At 37.7% G+C, this 20,265-nt stretch overlaps 1 protein-coding gene across 2 annotated transcripts in view; it reads right to left on the bottom strand.

Annotated features, from left to right (window-relative positions):
- Window positions 1–1,211: 1,211 nt before the first annotated feature.
- Window positions 1,212–20,265, bottom strand: part of INSIG2 (insulin induced gene 2) — a 31,662-nt gene continuing 12,608 nt past the window's right edge. Inside the window, exons 3-7 of one of the 2 annotated variants that reach the window (XR_010344628.1) lie at window positions 19,281–19,405; window positions 16,008–16,174; window positions 15,721–15,820; window positions 14,505–14,602; window positions 1,212–3,762 (exon numbers count right to left, since the gene is read on the bottom strand). Coding sequence is in view for 1 of the 2 variants with exons in the window: in XM_012468397.3 (XP_012323820.1) it covers window positions 14,561–14,602; window positions 15,721–15,820; window positions 16,008–16,174; window positions 19,281–19,405 (434 nt within the window). In the remaining variant the exon portion in view is untranslated. Of the gene's footprint in view, window positions 3,763–12,863; window positions 14,603–15,720; window positions 15,821–16,007; window positions 16,175–19,280; window positions 19,406–20,265 lie in introns of those variants that run through there. The other variant, XM_012468397.3, reaches the window with a different exon arrangement.

The following is a 20,265-nucleotide window of genomic DNA, read 5'->3' as shown; positions in this document are numbered from 1 at the left end:
AGAAAGGACATAATGGTTTTGGCAAGATAAGAGAATTTCATTTGGAAATTCCAAAGACATACTATCTCAATGGAATTACTTGACTCGCCAAAAATCAAAGTTGTTTAGCTGGCTGGGGCAGGGACCTAAGCCAGATGACTAAGGGTGACACTCCTGGACAACCCACACAAGAGGCTTTCAGAAAGGGATTCTGATGCTGTGGCTGGTAGTGTTCCACCTGCATTCATTCATGATGAGCCAGCAAGGTGGGATCAAAGCAAGCCCCAGAAACGCTGGCCCTCTAGTGACACAGAGTCTCTGTGAGGCATGGGAACAGAAACAGTGGTCTTTCTCTCAAATCGTGACACTATAAAGTAGTCCCACTACCTACCTGCTTTTGGCCCTACAGTAGAAACTGAATAAAATGTGTTCCTATTATCTTAAAGACCAAATTGACTCCCAAGCCCTCTAACCTAATATTAATATGTGGTAAATGCCAGATGAAGATGAAAGCAGCTAAAAATTTGGGATGAATTGCTTGGAGAGATTCTAGAATTTCCTTTCCCAGTTCTCCTAGTTTTCATTTCAAACAAGATTCTGAAATGGTTTCCTTGTGGTTCAGCTCAGCTTCAGGAAAATTGCTTCATTGGTGTCTCCAGCCCCTTTGGCCTAAATGTTCTTACTTGCAAAGAAGATTCCACTTAAAAGGAAGTACGGCCAGTTCATGCTTAACCACAGCAACTCCTCCTTTACACCAAATGAGAAAGTTGGGCTGGGTGGAAAAATGGCTGAAAATGGTGAGTTTTGCATGAAACTGAGTGAAGGTATTGTTTGAAAACCAGAGAACCCCAGAACCTTAAATTTCACGGACCTCCAAGATCATTTACTTCAAACCATACATCTAATTGCGTCAAAACGAATAAATAAAAAACAATCTCTGATCTGTATTGCAAGCAGGTTTCTCTTCCCACAGAGGAACACAGTTAACCATAGGGCAAGTATAACCTATATGTCACCGGAATCCAGCCTTACTTGGTAAAGGGAACATTAGCCAACCATCTTAGTCATGGTCATTTGTTTACAAAGAACAGAAAACCACTCAATTTTTAAATCATTTTTAAAGAGTTTATTGGAAGGAAAGCACAGGTTTCAGGGGAAGTAGAAAGACACATGCTCTCTCGCTCTCTCTCTCCCTCCCTCCCTCCCTCCCGCTCTCCCCCGTCCTCCCCTTTTCCTCATCTCCTGCCTCTGTTTCTCTCTGTAACTCATGCCTTTCTCTCACTTTTGTAGCTTCTACTTCATTATGATTTTTTGGCTCTGACATACGACGGTTTTTTGTTGTTGTTGTTTGTTTTGTTTTCTGTTTTTTGCATTTACCCTCATTTTTTTCATCATATTTTAAAACCAAAGCCATGGGAATTGGTTTTCAGCAATGGACACCTGACCTGACCAAAGCCAATAAATCATGAGACTTTTGCTGAGACTTCAGAGAGGTGGGATGTGGATGGGGGAGGACACGAGGCTGGAGCTGCCAAAGCCATTCTTCCCCTCTGAAGCGCAAGACTAAGGCCAACACAGCAGAAAGGGCGAAGGGCTGGAAAGAAGCTAAGTCTTGACGAAGTCCGAATCCCAGCTGTCTGTAAGATCAGTCCTGCTTTTCGATTTGAGAACCAATCACTTTATTTCTTGCCTAAGCCATCCATTAATACAGCTGTCAGCCTTGGATTTGCCATTGAGTCGACCCCATTTCTCCACCTGGCCTTGCGCTCCAGTTTCCCAAGTAGCCTGCTTAAGAAGGATGTGCTCAGGGAGGATTGCAGTTTAATTTCTAGTATATTCTTCCCAGAGTAAATGGGGGCAGAGGAAGAAAAAACAATCAACCTCTTCCATTTATATTCATTAATCAGAGTCCTTGATGTGACAAGTAGCCTAATCATATTTCTACTGTCCTGTCTTCACTAAGGTCACAAATGTCAAAATATAAAAGATCAAAGTAAGCAGAAGTCACTTAAAACTTCATAAATAATGCTTGTGATTTTTTTTCATATGCAAGTCTAATGAAAACTTAGAAAAAGATGTGAGTATTTCATAGTTATTCTCTTGTGAGCATGCCAACTTAAAACTGAAGGCTATATTTAATGACTTAAAGGTTCAAATTTAAGTCATAAATGAAATTGCACCTGTAAGGTGTACTTTACATTCTGCTTCTTCATTATAAGACCATATAATCCAATTATTTGACATGGAAATATCTCTACTTTAATAAGTTATGATGCAAATAATCTTTCACCTCACCTCGTTTCAAGACTTCCAACTTAACTGCACCACAAAAAAACTAAATCTCAGACTCAGAACTTTCTTTGTCAAGAATTATATTAGTGAAGTTGTTCATTGCCTCAATTAAAACTTACATTTGTTTAGAAAAGGCAAGAGCATAACTTTCACATATATCAGTTTAAGTTCCACATCTAACATTGTATAGGAATAAACCAGATTCCACCAACTTTCTCTGTTGACCCACAGGCAGTGCAGATTGCATCCTGGGAAGAACAAGGGCCTGGCTCCATCCCAGCTGTACATACTAGCTGTGTGGCCTTAGCAGGTTGTGTATAATCTCTCTAAGCCTCTGTTTCTTCACATATGAAGTACTGACCTTATACTTTACAGATAGTAATAACAACCTTATAGGTTTATTGGGGTCATGAAATGAGGTGGTGTCTGTAATGCATGTAATAGACACTCAGTGTTGGTTACCAGCTTCTACTTAAGGTAATAATTGCCCTTCATAATAGAAACATTCATAATTCATAAATGCGCATTTCCTACCAGTTGTCAACATATATGCCATGTTGCTGTAAACCTTGCATAGTTATAAAATTAAATTTCCATCTTTCATGAATTGAAATGTTAATGTCCTGCTAAAGCTACTGAAATGTCTGATTCTGCCACTGACTGGTTGTATAACTTGGGACAAACATGTAATCAATGTGTGGTTTTGCTTCTGCATTTGTAAAATGACAAGATTGGACTGTTCTAAATGAATTTTAGTGTCTCTTCCCACTCCACCATTCTTCTCTCTGAGTCTTATATGTCAGTTAAATTGCTGTTTAATATATACGAGTCATCACGGGATAACTGCATGTTTATTTTAAAGAAACTCATAGTCCTCTCAGAGGAAGAAAAACTGTTGACATCTAAAATTAGTCTCTCAAATAATATTACCTCATGAAAGAGAAAAAGAGGGGGTGGTGGTACAATTCGTGCTGAGATTTTGTAATTTGGGAAATGTCTAAAAATTGAGAGATGTAAGAGGTGATGACAGAACAATTCACATGCTTACATTTTGCAATTTTGGAAATCTCTAAAAATTATTTTCAAAAGTAGAAAGTGAAATTGAAGTTAGGGACATAGAAATAGTCAAAGAAAAGTGTGTAGCAGAACATACCATTAGGTTTACAATCTGCAACTCCATAGATAAGCCTCCAAACCCAAGTTTCCTTAGTTATTGGAAATCCTAATGACTGACATATTTCTATTTTTCTGGAAATGCAAAACAGACTTGTGTAATTAACTATTCTTTTGGTATTTATTTTGAAACCAACTGTGCGTTTCTTGGCCTCTTCACATACAAATAATGCCAACGCCTACGCAATTCCACAGAATTCTTGTGCAGTTCTCACTCGCTCTGCCCATTTTTTTTTCTTGCCGTCTTCTCCATTACTTCACAAATGGTGAACATTTCAGAAATGACAATCCCATTAGAAGAAGTCTCTGCATGTTTGCCTATAAGGCATGAGAGGAAAAATTCAAAAGATGAAATTTGCATAAAAGTGGGAAAGGGAGCAGAAATGAAATTTCTAATGGACACAGCAATGCAAGAAAGCGCTGTGCATGAAGAACCCAGCTTCTCTCTGACAGATGGTACACCGTGCATGCAGCTAGCTGGGCAGCGTTCAGGGGCTTGCTCCATTGCAAATATAGAAACAACAAAAATGCTTATTAATTTTTAAAGAGATGTGTAATTAAGTATGACATTCTAACTGATAGGGGTTTATCAAGGCAGAACAGCCGGATTTGAGGGGTTCCAATATAGGATACTGTTTAATTTATTTAAATGGTAAATTTTATTTAAATTTACCATTCCTAGAATGGTAAAACTTTAAGAACTTCAGTTTGTCTGTATGTGTGTCTCTGTGTCTGTTGGTTTATGTCTGTGTGCACGCATGTGAACACAATTGTATCTACGGCTTTAGGTGGTGCATACCCATTTGAAATTTTCTTGGAGCTTAGAAAAGCAAAGTTTGCAACCCTTATACTCAGTTGCCTTGGGCAAGCAAGAAAAATATCTGTCAAGACTCAGGTCTTGCTGTTGAGGCTGGAGTTGAGAAATGCCCTCCAAATGCCTTCAAGTCAACATTAGCTATGACAGAAGCAAGACTATTATTTAACAGTAGCAGCAAACGTCAAAAACAAACTGTGCCTGGCATTTTGACAAGACACTATTGAAAGAGAACCACTTTTTCAGCACTTGTGTAACCGTGGGGGAGAATCGACAATTAATATCCTGAGGTCTGGTAATAGGATTTCCAGGCTGCTTGGTGGTTTCCTTCTGATACAAATGAAAGGAGTAGGCAAGTGGAGGACATGGGCAAAAATAATTCGCAACAATGAGGCCTGGAGAAAAGGACTGATACATCAGAAATCAGGTACCTTGTGGCTAATTAAAACGTAACTCCTCCCTCAGGAGACTGCACTCTCGTGGTGGTGACACTATAAAGTATGAGGACAGAGCCATCATCCCTAGGTGAAAATAAGATGCTGACAAAACCCATCTCCTACCTCCCATCTCCTTTCCTTGCTCTCCAGCAGCCTCGTGCCACCCCACCGAGCTTCCCTCCATGGAAGCAGCCCCTGCTTGACCTGGTCAAACCTCAGCCCTGCCATCAATCAATTAATCAGTGTAATAACAACCAGCCAGTTTCTTTCCTACATCCTTAGGAACTTGCTCCCTGTTAACTAACAGATGAGTGGAGCTGTGGCAAGCCGTCACCAGGCAGTGATTGGTGTACTGTGCTTCCTCTCATTTTGACAGAAACATTAGGGAAGCAACCTAATCCAAAGAAAATGACAATGTGCTGGCTCCACACTCATGCTTTGAAGTGAATGAGAAGAGAGGGAAAGGAACTGATATTTAATTGGATGGCCCTTATGAGCTAAGCCTTTGAAATGTTATCACATTCAATGTTAACAGCGCTCAGACAAAGGTAGTATTGTGTCTCCATCTTATAGGTAGAAACCTGAAGTTTAGAAAGCATGAGAAACGTGCCTGGCGTCCCAGTCGGTAACTCACCCAGAGTTAAAAAGCCTGCATTATCTCACTCCCACAACTGACTCTTCCCTGGCTCTCTCCACCACAACCCAAGATCACACTTTGATCAGACTCAGAATGTTCTTTTTCAATAAGAGCCTGACAATGATGCTGCTTGAAAAGGGAACACCATGAACTGTGTTGGGTGCGGCAGTCTTACTTGCAGGCCTCCTAAAAGGAATCCCCATGGGCAGCTGTAGATCCTGCCTGAGCAGACACATGCCTGCCTGAGAAGAAACATGAGTATAGGTTTTACAGGAGCCACTTAAATCCTGAAAAAGAAGCCAATCCTTATGTTTTAAAAGTCCTCCCTTCTACCCACTTCCTCTACCTGCAGCCTTTACTACCTCCAGACCAGACTTTCGGTTCTTGAGAGTACATGCACGTATCTGTCCACATGGGTTTCCTGTCCACCATATCCAAGGAGAAAGGCCTTGGCCGCCTCCAGCTGGGTCTGCCCCTTCCTTTGAACTGCATCAGTACCTGTGCCCACACCTTTCAGAGCTTTCCTCACCAGTGTTAACACGCTGCTCTTCCTCTTAGAGAACGCACCATCAATACAGTCCAGGCACACGACTCCCACAAAACTAGCACTTACATAGTATGGGTCACATAAAAAATTGACAGCACCCAGCACAACCATTCATACATACTTCTGTCACACTAAACCTTTTTACAAGGTGAGAAGTCAAAACCTGTGAAAACTGTCTCTTTACAGCTGGTTGCAGTGGCTCACTCCTGAAATCCCAGCACTTTGGGAGGCTGAGGCAGAAGGATCGCTTGACCCCAGGAGTTTGAGACCAGCCTGGGCAACACAGCGAGACCCCACATCAACAAAAACTAGCATTCTACAAAAAGTAAACAAAATTAGCCAGGCACGCACCTGAGGTCCCAGCTACTAGGGAGGCTGAGGTGGGAGGACTGCTTGCCCCGGCTGAAGGTTGAGGCTGTAGTGAGCCATGATCACACAACTGCACCACTGCACTCCAGCCTGGGTGTCAAAGGAAGACTCCATCTCTAAAAAAAACCAACAACAAAAAACTATCTCTTTCCTATCTGTCAGATTTCCACATGCTATGGAAAGGGGCTTGAGGTCCAAGTCAAGGACATTCCCAGGCTTTCTATAAATGCTTTTATTAACTTTCTAAAGAAACTCAGACTCCAGAGTAGAGAACACATTCAACATGAATATGTCTACAAAGTCTTCCACTTCTATACTAAAAAGCTAAGATTCTATTCATACCAGAATGCCTACAATTGCAACTCACTTATTCTAAGCAACAGCATTAGAACTCTGTCAGAAATGCATATGCAACATGAGGCAGGAGCAGTGAAGGGACTTTCAGGGATGACAGACAGGTCTGTGGTGATGAGGAAAGTCTTGGGTCACTGGAGTGAAGTCAAACCAGGGTCTGAAACTCAGTGCTGTGCCACCCAGAAAAATGTGGACGTCGTCAGCCGTAAAATGAGGTCAATACCCACAAGAGTAGGCTGGGGAATATTCCCAGGAGGCACCAGGGAGATGCTCGGTTCATTCCCTCCCACACATTTTTTCTTTTAGATAAGACGAAAAGATGAAAGTGAACCCCTTTCTTCTTTCTCACCACTCCAAGAACTTAGATACAAAGTTTACATTTTATGCATTTTAGAGACCATAATTTTGTTTTAAACTTTGCCACCAAAAATATTTTCTTATAGTCATGTTCACTATGAATCACTAAGGGAGAAAAATATTCCAGTGATCACCAACATTTGGTTCTCCTCTCCCTTTGGAGGAAGGGTTATACATCCAGCCCCCTTGGAGTTAGGGCCACAGGATTAGTTCTGGCCAATGTGAGGAGCAGCACGTTGCCTCTAGGCCCAAGCAGAGAAGAGTGAGTATGCGAACCTAGGCCCATTCTTCCCCTGCCTTGGCAATGAATGAGGCTGCCTGTCTGCAGTGGGGCACAGTCTCCCACAAACCAGACTGTATGTCACGTAAGTGGGAAACAAAACCTGGCTATGTAAAGTCAAGTTGCCATTTCAAGTTGCTTTCATCAATGAAAGCAAGCTGCCATTTCAAAATCAGATTATCAAACATTTAAGGAGCACTAATTTATTCTTTCTGGGGAAAAAAGCTGAACTAAACTCAACTTTAGTATGAATTTTACATATATTCTTGGAAGATATGTTTCAACGTGCCCTGATGTGCCTTCTCAAGGACAGGCATGATCTTGATATGCACTAGGATCTGGGACTTTGAAAATTCCACAAAGATTTGTCTTTATAAACATCTTTGAGCTTCATCTTAAATTTGTCAGTCTGCAAGCTTCCCAAGTCCAGGGTGTGAAACTAAGCACCCTAGGTGCATCCAGCTGATTCTGAGGTGATGGGCCAGCACTTGGCCTCTCTGTAATGTCCTGCTGGAAAACCTCAAGCTTTTTTTTTTATTAATATAAGCAGAAAGAATCATTTCAAAACAGAACTGCCACTGTCATACTTTGGTGGAGCAGACATTCCCAAAAGATCCAGGAGTGACATGTGGTGACTATAAAGGGAATAGAAATGAGTTTGATCCAATGGCAGAAACTCCCAGGGAATGCATTTTAGAAATTTTTCTTCTGAAACAGTTTCAGCACTTGGGTTCTTTCTTTGCTTTGTCTACTCAATTGCTCATCAAAATGAATTGGTCCATGAGCACATTCTGTGCAAGTTTTCTCAAAAAGTGTTTCTAAAAGAGAAACAAATCTTGCAAATGAAACAGTCTCATGGAAGCACAGTAGCAGTGGGTGGATTTATGGATTTCAGAATGGCAATCGAAAACTATTGTTTTTAAATGGCAATATGTTTCCCAAGTGCTCCTTACTTTTAAAGCCCACCTTTGGGAAGGCTATAGAATGATTAGCAGCTACAAATGCTGCCATGTGAAAGCAGAGGACACAGTTACTAGAGCACAACTTTGATTTGGAATCAGAATTGCCCTTGTTCATGAAAATCCTCACAGAAACTGAAACCAGGGAAACAGTGAAAAGGAAAAATAGCCCATATATGGCAATCAGTTTTGACACGAGGCTCATCAATAGCCCAGTCTTTCCAAGGCACATCATTATCTATCTGATCTGCCAAATCCGATACTTAACAACATTGTCTTCAGAACAGTTGACATAGCCTGGAAAAGTCTATCTTGTAAATCACAAAGAAAGATGACAGGTTTCACAGATCTCATCAGTGATAAAAAGAAGGGAGGCATAAAAGAGCAGATGCCAGTATACTTGCTGGCACAATGAACTGAATGAACTATATATATTTCAAGGAGGAAAAAAAACCTCTATATCACAATTTTTATTGAGGCCCAGTAAGAAACCACTGGCTTAATCTATTTATCTCGGCTCCTAACTAAACCGAGTTTTTGAAACATAAAGACAAATGATCAGGCAGATGGGATGATTTTGTGGTATAAAAAAGTGGTGTGGAGGGCTGAATCAGGTCAGCAGGGTAGACATGCTGCAGCTTCTTCCACCTACCCCAAATCCATAGAAATAACAAAAATAAAAGAGATTTTTTAAAAAGAAAAGGAATCCACAACTATATGCAAAATTAGTATGTTCTGTGAACCAGAAACTACAAGGAATCCCCAAAAGCAAGAAACAATTGTGGGCAGCTGGATGGAGGGAAACCACAGCTTGAAATACTCAAGGAGAGGACTTGCTAAATATGAAACCAGGGGCATCCTAAGCTCAGAGGTAGCTTATGCTGGGAGCTGGAAATGCCAAGTACAACTGACCTAATGGGTTCGACCAGGCTTCTGTGAAAGCAGCCAGTCTGGCCAACCTTTCTACACTCCTCCTACTCGCCAACCTTGGACCATGCAGAGACAGCATAGTATCTATTCCATGATGTGAGTGGTAAGTGTGGACAGTCTCAAGAAGCATGGTAATGTGCCCAAGCCAAACCAGGGGGCACTCACATCCAGAGACCAGCTGGTGACAGGCTCATCCCACCCCTCCCTGCAATGGCTCTTTAGAATTACTTAGAACTTTAGAAGAGCAACAAATATCCTGAGAAAAACACAAGAATGGCAATATACTTCCATTTAAAAGTACAGCAAACTTAGAAATTAAAATTGCTTTCAATAAAATTAAAAATTCAGCTGATGGGCTGAATGGATACAGCTGAAGAGCAACTCGCTGAGCTGGAACACCAGTTATGTAATTCTTCTAGAAGGTAGTGCAACAAAGAAAAGCCTTAGGGATATACAAAAAAACAGAAACAAGGGCAAATATATCTAGAAGACTTTTAGAAAAAAAGAATAGAGAAAGGGAACAAAGGAATACTAACAACAAATACAAAAGGAAATTTCCCAGAATTCAAAAGATATGTCTGACTGAACAGGATTACCAGGAAAATACCAACTCCTAAACATATTCTGGTAAAATTTCAGAACACCTAGGATGATAAATATCTAATAAATCAATAAATAATAAAAGAAGGGGAAAGGGATTCTAATTAGAATCCCAATATAATCAAGGCACTGATATAAGTACCTACTCAAATGGTCAAAAAGAGTATAAATGACACCCTTCCTTCCCACCTGACCTTTGAGATCACTCCAGGTAACATCAATACCAACATCAAAAATCTGTTCACCCATGCATTGGACCTCTACTCCACTGCTGTTCATCTCTACCCACTTCAGTGAACTATGTAAATACAGTTCTTTAGATCACTCCTTGGACCTCATCAAGATATGGAAATGTTCCACTATATTCCTCTCTGCTTACAAACCCCAAACCTACCACACTTACCCTTAAACTGGATTTTTAATCTCAACACTTGCAGTCATTTGACTTCACCCTATTTCCTCAGGCAATCAGGTCAGCACTGCTGATTCAACTTCCTTCCCCAATTTGCCTGGATCCCATGATAATGTCTGTGGATATTTCACTGGGAGCCTCTATTAATTTTTCACATATTCTTGTGCCATGCCTACCAGTGAATTCTCAGCTAGAGTCAACCTATTGCATCATGACAGGTCTACACTCCTGGGCTGCTGAGCCCACTAAGACATGGCATAACAATGTCAATTGGCTCTACTGCAAATACCTCTATCCACACATGGATCCTTGATGGCCTCAAAACTGTCTGGCAATTTTTTCTTCATCTCTGGTCAGTTCCTATTTCCATGTTTCAAAGATGTCGTCCAAATGTCCACCATTCTTTAAAAGTTCTCTAGTTGCCCCAAGTCCCCTCACTCCCAATAAAAGACTCAGTATATAATCAGGCTTTTCTTTAAGATATTTTGTGAGCTATTTTATTAGTACACAGGGAGATATTTTATATATCAAGATATAGCAGTTTAGAAAAACATTTTCAATGTAAAACAACATCTCCTTTATCATGATTAATACATCCTTCCAATTGTACTTCACTGTACCAGTAACTCTCCGCCTGAAACTTCCTCCTGCCTTGACTTCATCCCATCACTCTTCTGGTTTTCCTCCTACTCTTGATTGCTCTTCTCTTTTCACCATAACATGCTCCCTATGTGATTTCATCTACTCCTAAGGCATCATTTATTATTGTCACATGCTGATGACTCCTCATTTACATCCAACAGCCCAGACTCAAATATCCAAGTGCTTACGACACCTTTATCAGATGTGCCCTACAGAACTCAACCTCAACATATCAAACCAAACTTGTTAACTTTATCCACTCACCTGCTTCTCTACATTCTCTTTTAGTTTATGGAAATATCCACCTAGTTTCTCAAGATAAAAAAAATGAACTTACCATTGATTCTTCCTCATCCTTAACCTTCACACCCAAGTCACTAAGTTCAGGTGATTTTATTCCAAAACGTGCCCCTCATTCTTCATTTCCAATGTCATTACCCTTCTCATCTCTCTCACCTGGACTCTCCCCATTATTTTACACATAACTACACTGATGAGTGGCAACCTGGGCTGCATATCAGAATCACTTGGGGAAATTTTAAAAATCCTAATGCTCAGGGCATACCCCAGACTAATTATATCAGAGTCTCTGAGGGTAGAACCCAGACACCAGCATTTTCTATAGGTCCCAAGTGATTCCAATATGCAGGTACATTTAAGAATTTTCCAGAATTGAAAACATGAGCCCACAGATTGAAAGTGCACACCAAATACCCAGCAAAAATAAAAATAAAAACAAATCTACAACTAGCCAAATCATAATGAAACTTAAAAATGTTAGAGGTTGGAGAGAAAATCATGCAAATCTCCTAGAGTGAAAAAATAGATTACCTACAAAGGAAAGAAAACAATGGTAATGGCCTACTCTTCTGCAACATTAGGTGACAGAAGACAATGAGTTAAAAATCTTCAAAGTACTGAGGGAGGGGAAAAAAAAAAAAACTATGAACCTAGAATTCTACAGCCTGCTAAATTATTCAAGAATGAAATAGACCTTTTCAGATACACAAAGTTAAGACTCTACTATTCAGACCATCACTGGAAGAACTACCTTACACAGAATATACTTCATTAAAAGGTAAGTGAGCCAATAGGAGTACAGAAGTATTTATTGCTATTAACCAAGTCTGGCTTCTGCCTCGAAAACACAAGATGTATGAAATATGTGCATCATTGAGAGGTCCCAATGTCCTTAATAAAGGTAAAACAGCTCAGTGCAAATAAATAAATTTTACAATAAAAGTATTAGCAGGGCTCTGGCTAATTTGAATTGTTTTCTTACATGTTTGTAGAATTTATTCCCAGTTTTCAACTGTGCAAATTTCTATAACTTTAAATAATAAAAGAAAGCACTGCCAATATAGCAATGTTAAAAAGTTTCCCGTTTTCTTTCATTGAAAAAAATAGGTTTTATACATTTATATATTTATCAAAATATCAAAACAATTTTATTTTTTGCTATAATTAACTTATTTTCTAGATGATCTAAAAATAATTTAAGAACTCCACTGACAATCATTCAATCTCATCAATACTATATATAGTTGACCCTTGAACAACATGGTTTTCAACTGTGTGGGTCCACTAATATGCAAATTTTCTTCCACCCCTGTGACAGCAAGACCAACTGCTCCTCTTCCTCCTCCTCACCCTACTATTCAATGTGAAGACAGCATGAGTGAGGATGGTCCACTTCCACTTAATGAGTAGTAAATACATTTTCTTTTCCTTATGATTTTCTTAATAACATTTTCTTTTCCTTAGCTTACATTATTGTAAGAATACTGCATATAATACATATACCATATACAATATGTGTTGATCAACTGTTTATTATTGGTAAGGGTTCCAATCAAGAGTAGGCTATTTGTAGTTAAGTTTTGGAGGAGTCAAAAGTTATACATGGATTTTCAACTATGTGGGGAAGTGGTGCCCCTAACTCCTGATGTTCAAAGGTCAACTGTATTTCGTTTCTTTTCATCATTTCTTGGTAACTTCAACCATACATGTTAATTTTATTAGATTAATCCACAGTACCATATTCTAAGACTTACCACAAGGAAGAAAAACAGACTCTTAACCCAGATGATAATTACATATTTAATACATGTTGCTTTTAACAGCAATTTTTTAGGTAAATACATCATAGACCTTATAACTTATTAAGGATTTTATAGTACTTACAAAGTTGATTCTAAAAATATACCTTATTTGCTCTAAATGAATAACATTATCTGGAAGATATAATAATAAATTATAGTAGTATGCTTTCCTCCACAATAGTTAAGATTGTGTGCACATATTCAATATAAAATCCTCTTAGGATTTTCACACCTTCAGCCTGAAAACATAAAAGCAGATTAAAGTTTGGCATACAAGATCTCAGTCTGACAGTAATTGTTTTAAAACTAAAAATGTAAAAATATCTATTCAACATTCTAGGAAAGCATGGGCACATGCACAGACACATTCTCTCACCCACTCACTCCAACACACACAAGTGTGCACACATACACACATCCCAGAGTACTCAGAAGATCTTGCCCTTGTGGATCAGACAACTGCCATCAATTTCAAAAACTGATGGAAAAAATTAGCTAAGAATATGTTTAAACCATATTTAAGTGTTGCTAGGTGCCATAAAGATCTTTAACATGCAGAGGATGCCACCTCAGTACATTCTTAAACAGACTTGAACTATTCACTGATGGACATATGAATAAGAAATTATGTGCCCATCCACTTCCCAGTCTGCATATAAGATGAAAAACTAGGCATTCCACTAACAATGAATCATATGACTGAACCCAGCTAAAGCTAAAGTGGTCTGCTTCATAGAATCCAATAGATGACAGAACTCAACAGAATTAGAAACTTCATTTTGATCTGTTTGGAGTTTCCTATATGTTTCATGTGCAAAAGCAATGAGATTCTGTATTGCAAATGACAGCTAATATCACTTCGCACTTTAGTGACACTGCAAGAGGTCACTGTATTTCCAAAAAGTATATTTATTCTAATTAAATACTCTAATGGTCCTTACTTTTTAATTATATAGTGTTCCAAATATAGAACCAAAACAATTTAATGCTGATGATCTCTTCTGCTTATCACATATCCTTCCAGTAAAATCTATCAAAACAGAAAATTACTCTTTGGGCTGTCTCCAGTAATGCAGGTTTGAAACCAGAAGTTCATTTTCACCCTGTATCAAAACTCTCAAACTCTATGAAACATTAAAATAGAAATTAACCACATATTAGGGCACTCATAACTCATACTGCTGTGATTAGAATAATAAAAAGGCACAACAGTAAGCTAAAGAGAAAATACCAGCTTCCCATATGCTTTTTGTTTGTTTTTGGCTTTCCTCTTATTTTATTTCACTAAGTTTACAAATTTTCAAAGCATTCTTTTACTCTGCATGACAGCAACAGTATTTTGGCACATTAACATTGTGATACAATGTATGGCATGTTTAAAAAATTAATTTAAAAATTTCATCTATTAATCAACACTTTTTAACGTAGTACATATATATCTTACAGTTATTTAAGTCAAATACATAAAGGTTTGTAACTGATTTACAGATGAAGCAATCACAGATTGCAGTAATATGTGTGTGTATACGTGTATATTTACCCATATATACACACACATCAATCAAGGGAAAAACTGCATCCTGGCAATGTTACAGTCTGAAGTTTTGTTGGTATATCTACCATTTCACATCCTTTTCATCTTGTTTTTCTGTACAAAAGATATTTTTTTGCCTTCTTCACTCCTGATGAGATTTTTCTGCGATAACTTTACATTCATACTGCAAAAATTAAAAGGTTAAAAGGTTAACAGATTAAGATTTCTTTGAATAGCAACATCCAAATACCCTAAAAAGCTCTAAAAATGAACAGTTTATGAATATGTGCCCATTTATTCCTCAAAGAATCTGAGGAATAGTTACATAATTACTATGATTAAATGACAAATGTGACAGGGAAAAAGATAATTCACATTCTGAAAGTGAAAAAGCCATAGTCAAAAGCAGGAGAAAGATGAGATTTCTGCATTACAAGCAAACAGTGGCAGTATATGATTTAGAATTTAGATCAATCTTTTAATATGAAAGGAAGCAAAGTAGGTTTCTTTGAGTACTCAGTAAGGCAAATCAGCAAAGAATAGTTCATTAACTTAAGGACAGGGCTGCTGTGGTGAACTCAGATCACTGTATTTTCAAATCACTTTATGATATAAAGAAAAAATCTTTTACATTAACAAAAACTTCCAGTCGAAATAATATTCTTAAAGTACAGCTATAAAAATGTACACTCACAACTCAAAATAAAGGAAACCAATAGGGTAAGATAATTGGTTGGCTATTTTACCAAAAATACAGCAAAGTAAATCACTCAATTCTCCTAACCTGGCTAAAAAGGTAAAAGTGACAGCATTTATTAATAAAACTGCTGTGGCCTCTGAATGCCACCCCCAACCCTCGCCATCCATGACTGGAATTATAAACAATGTTCTTTTCCTTCATAACTAAAATGATCAAATGTGTTGATTTGTTAGAGACAGTCCTAATTTATACCTATTGTAGCAACACAGTTATTAATAGTGACCTTTTTAACTTTTAAAACTGTCCCTTTTTGATATAGTGGAAACCTGTAGATTAGTTTTTTTAAAGTCACTAATATCCCCATATGGTCAATAAATCATATTGCCCTATCCATAACACATTTTGAGCTTTTCTCTCCAGTGGCTCCTCAACTTTTGAAACACTTGTGATTAAATTCTGCCAAATGATTTATTTCAATGCAAGTACAAAAGAGAAATCAAAGAATGCTGTCTTCACAAATTGCTTTCCCTTAAAGGACTACCATTTAGAGAAAATTCGTCATACATCTCATTCAGAAAAGTGATCAATAAGCATCAGCTTACCATTGCCAGTTGTCGACCAATGTTTCCCATTGTTATGCCTCCAGCAAAAAATATACATGGTAACCAAGAACGAACATAGAGGAAATCTGGAGATGTATATCTGGAATAATAGACATGTCTTTAATACCCACACAGGAACTGCAAGGACACTTAAGATCATTACAATGAAAATAAACTACTCTGTAGAGCAAACTGGCTAACCTCATTTCATAATCTCAATTTTGAAAGCAGTTATCATTTATTTATCTAGCAAACAAGCACCAAAAGAATTAAGGATTAATACTTACTGATAAACACCATTATATACTAGCAATTGAGTGACCACGGTTGCCAAGAAAGCGATTCCTACTCCAAGGCCAAAACCACTTCTAGATCTATCAAAAGTCCACCACAGTCCAATGGATAATGCAGCCAGTGTGAGAGACAACTGTATGTTGTTATCAAAATCCACTTTCTGAGATCAGTGTTAAGAAGTCATCTTAAAACTTATAACCAAATAATATCATCTGTTCATTTTTCTAAATAAGAGATGCCTCTGTTGAGAAGGGAATTAATTGCTTCTACTCAAATACATTCTCTTAGTACAACGTACAAAGCTAGGTAGGATTAAAACTGTCTCCGGTATTTACTTAATACCAGATACACAAAAGACATTAATCACTAGATGCTACCAACCTGTAACTCCTCAAAAAAAAAAAAAAAAAAAAGTCTACGTACATTCCCAATTATAAGGCTTTACCCATTATTTAAGAAATGCTTTCTTTGCTAAAAATGTAACTGGAAGCCTCAGAACACAAGTATCGCTAAAGGAACACACTTTTGCAAAAAAAAAGGAAACCAATATTACTTCTCCAACAGGTTTAGAATTACTTGAGAATCATACAGGAACTTGAAAATAGAAGAGTTGACAGCTATTTAACAGGGTACCACATTCTCTCTATGATTTACTGACAGACACATTTTATAATAATGCAGTTCAGAAACAAGAGTACCAAGGACACAGTATCCCTTTCTATTATGTCAACTGTTCTAGTTTTAATTTGTTGAGGATAAAGCCTTGAAGTGAACATTATCTTACAACCTGCCAAGCTATTTTGGTGCCTGAGACTTTCTGGTATAGGACAGTTTGCTCAAATGATATTTTATTTTCATCACCTACTTAAGCATCTATTCACAAATGTATGGCCCTTTTCTATACCAAAATCTCTGGGTAAAATGAAGCTTTACAAATTCAGTTTTCTCATCTCTGTGCTAGAGGATTACACTAAAGAAATTAATTTCAAGTGTCATTAAGGGCATTATCTATGTCCCAAAGGCCACATCTTGGCTCTATAACCAGTATCTGGGGAAGCCAGGGAAGGTTGGGAGGAACACATATCACCAAACCGGCTATGCTACAAGTATAGAGAAGTCCAACAAAAAAAAAAAACAACATGCATATAAAGCCATTTCCCACTTCCTTCAACACTCTGTTTTTTACTGTTTCCCCACTCCTACCAAGCCAGTATCCTAAACACCCAGGTTGCTTATTTCTCAGCATCTCAGGACTATTGTAAGCAACTCCCTCAAAGTCCTTCCTTGTTAAGGCTTGATTTAAAAAGAAACCTACAGTTCATATGGGTATGCCTTCTGGAAAAGCTTTTCTGATTCTTTAGCTGTCATTATACTTAAAGTTCAAAGAAAAGGTTTAGAGCTCTAATTTCCCTATGAAATAAACACTCATGTAAAGAGTGGAATTTGGTATTAAATGAGTTTCATGTTTGCTAACTAAACTTCATTAAAAGTCACAGCAAAGCAAGGAGGCTTCCAGAGTAAACTGATATATCAATCTTAAAACAGTGCCATATGATTTTGGAAAGTCTAAGTAACCTAATATTAGAAGTGCATGCTATAAATTTGGTAAATATTTTGGACTTTGCTTAAAGGACAACAGAACATCTAAGATTGCTATATTTAAGTATTTCATTGAGAAAGAAAGTGAACAAAGCAAGGAATTTAAATTTATTAAGTTTTTACAATTTCAGAAAAGGCTATTTAAATTTCTCTGCTTAAAAACAAAAATCAAAGTGGAAATGTCTGAGAGAGAAAGGTCTAATCTACCTGATAGGAACTGACACAGTTATGAGGCTCCTGGGTAAGAAAATGAGATGTTCATAGACTTGAGTCAGGCTCTCTAGGGACTGTTCTCAGCTCGGCTGCAACGTCGCAGTCTAAATGACTTAGTAAATTACCTAACCTCTCTAGCCTCCATTTGTCTTATTAACTTTACAAAGAAAATGTGGAACTAGGTGATTTCTAAGTTCTCCTCTAGATATAATAGTATATGATCTTATCTTTTTAAGCCCTCCTGACCACTAGATATTTTATAAAATCTTAAATCTCAAAACGTTTGCCAAAATAAACATGGAAATGTCCTCAATACAAAAGGAAATTAATAATAACAGCTATTGAGGGACTTACAAATTCACAGACCTCCAACAGCCGGCACAACTGTGCAGAGGAAGGCAGACGTGTTTTCAGAATCTAGGACCCTGCTCCTTTCCATGGTTTCTGCCCCCAAGCTTACCCAAAACACCTCAATACTTTTTGTGAAAGATGCAGGGATCTACTTGATATATGGCCAACACTCTCTCTCCAGCTAACTCTGCCAGCCCTGAGTCCAGTGCAGAGTTACAAGAGCAAACTTTTGGCAGCCTGGGTCACACTTCTTGCTCTTCCAAGTACCCGAGTCTCCTGCCACCTTCATTGTCTAAACATCTCCTAGAAAAAGACAGGAATAACATTTCCCAGTTCCTCTTCTACCAAGGAAAGTCAGAAAGAATGCAGAGGAAGTAGAAGAGACGAAACAAGGGGGATGACAGGAGGAAAACTTTATGAGGGCAAACATTTTTTTCTGGACACAGAAGGTAGAAGGGAGAAAAGAAATAGGAGTTACCTGGGACACTGTAAAAATACTCAATAATCATCAAATAAAATGTCCAAATCTTTAAACAATAAAACTTTAAAAAGATGTACCTTAGGGAAAAAACTTATTTTTGGCCAAGGTCTAAGTTGGATATTTCTACTTATGCCATTTGTGTGGTTTGTTGGTATTGATTAAAACCAATGCATCTACCTTAAAAAAAAAATAGCTTCTTTAAGTTAAGAAAAATAAAAGACAAACAAAATAGCACCTGAAGCTACCACATGTCCTTATTGGCAATTCTTAAATGAAGAAAGAAATAGAGAAAAAAATTCCTTTGAAAGTGTACCAGTTTCAATTTTAGAATTAACTACATGGAAGTAATTAAGTAACCAAATTTAAGACAAACAAGTAAATTTTTTAAATGTGCAAAGTTTCTAAGTGATACTGAAAAATACAAATTTAAATGAAAGGCTATACCCCACTCTATAATTGCATAGCTGCTACTCTGATATTTCAACAATATGGTTCACATTCTTCTTCTGACTAAGTAGGCATATCACAATTTGACAACACTGAAGGTGCAAGGGGCTGTTTAACCTTTGGTTTGTTGGAAGCTGCTTTCTTATTATGCATTTCATTACAGAGTAAAGGATACAGCACTGGCATGATTTATACCAACAAAGACTGCTACACACCGCATTACACTGGACCACTCTCTTTTAAATTTATGTGGTTCTCCTAGATGTCTGTCAATGCAGGGGTATAATAACCCAATCACAGCTGTGGGAAAAAAGAGAAAGAAAATTAAGTTATCTCCAATGTTGCACTAGCAACACTTAAAGTAAAAGAATCACTACAACCACCACAAGCATTTTAAAGATTTTAAAAAAAGAAACCAAATAAGCTATTTCACATCAATCACTGATATTTTTTAACTTACCTTCCAAAATAAACAAAATAAGGATAACACCAATGAAGAAAGTACTGCGAGTGATTACAACATTCTAAATTATAATAAACAAAACACTCTTCAAATGTATGATTCATAATTTAGCAGACTAGACTAGATGATTTGTGCTACTTTTCTACTACTGATATCTACGAGACCTGAAAAGTATCAAAACAGCAGTTAAGTCATGTTCTCTCTAAACCACAAACCATAAAATAGGTATTACATGCAACAATTCTAAAGAGACTCTAGAAGCATAAAAGTATGCAACAAGCTCATCACACACACAATGTTCTGATGGTTCTGGCTGGCCTCTTACATAGATCAGTCTCACCCCTACCAGCTTCCCGTCAGTCTTCTGCATCTAGCACCTTTTACTGACACTCCTTTCCACTCTGGCCCTTTAACGAGGCTGTAGGTCATATTGTCGAAGCAGAAAAACTCACAATAGAAATCTACAGGTAAGACTCATTCTACACATAGAAACAATGGAGGAAACAAGGTGTACAGGAATTTAAAATTTTCAGTTAAATTTTAAATGCACAGTTAAAAGAGAAGAAATCATCTTAGTACTTTTCTTAGTTTTGGAAAGAACACCTTGAATGCTGTGTCAGTAGTTACACATAACTGTATATAAAATGTCAATGATTGAGTCCCAAAATATTCTTATCCCTTTCTTAAATATTTCTCA

The sequence above is a fragment of the Aotus nancymaae genome, unplaced genomic scaffold (assembly GCF_030222135.1).
Source record: "Aotus nancymaae isolate 86718 unplaced genomic scaffold, 86718_ANA_hifiasm-v0.15.2.pri h1tg000029l, whole genome shotgun sequence".
In the NCBI taxonomy this organism is placed as follows: Eukaryota; Metazoa; Chordata; class Mammalia; order Primates; family Aotidae; genus Aotus; species Aotus nancymaae.
This window is presented reverse-complemented; position numbering and strand designations above follow the sequence as displayed.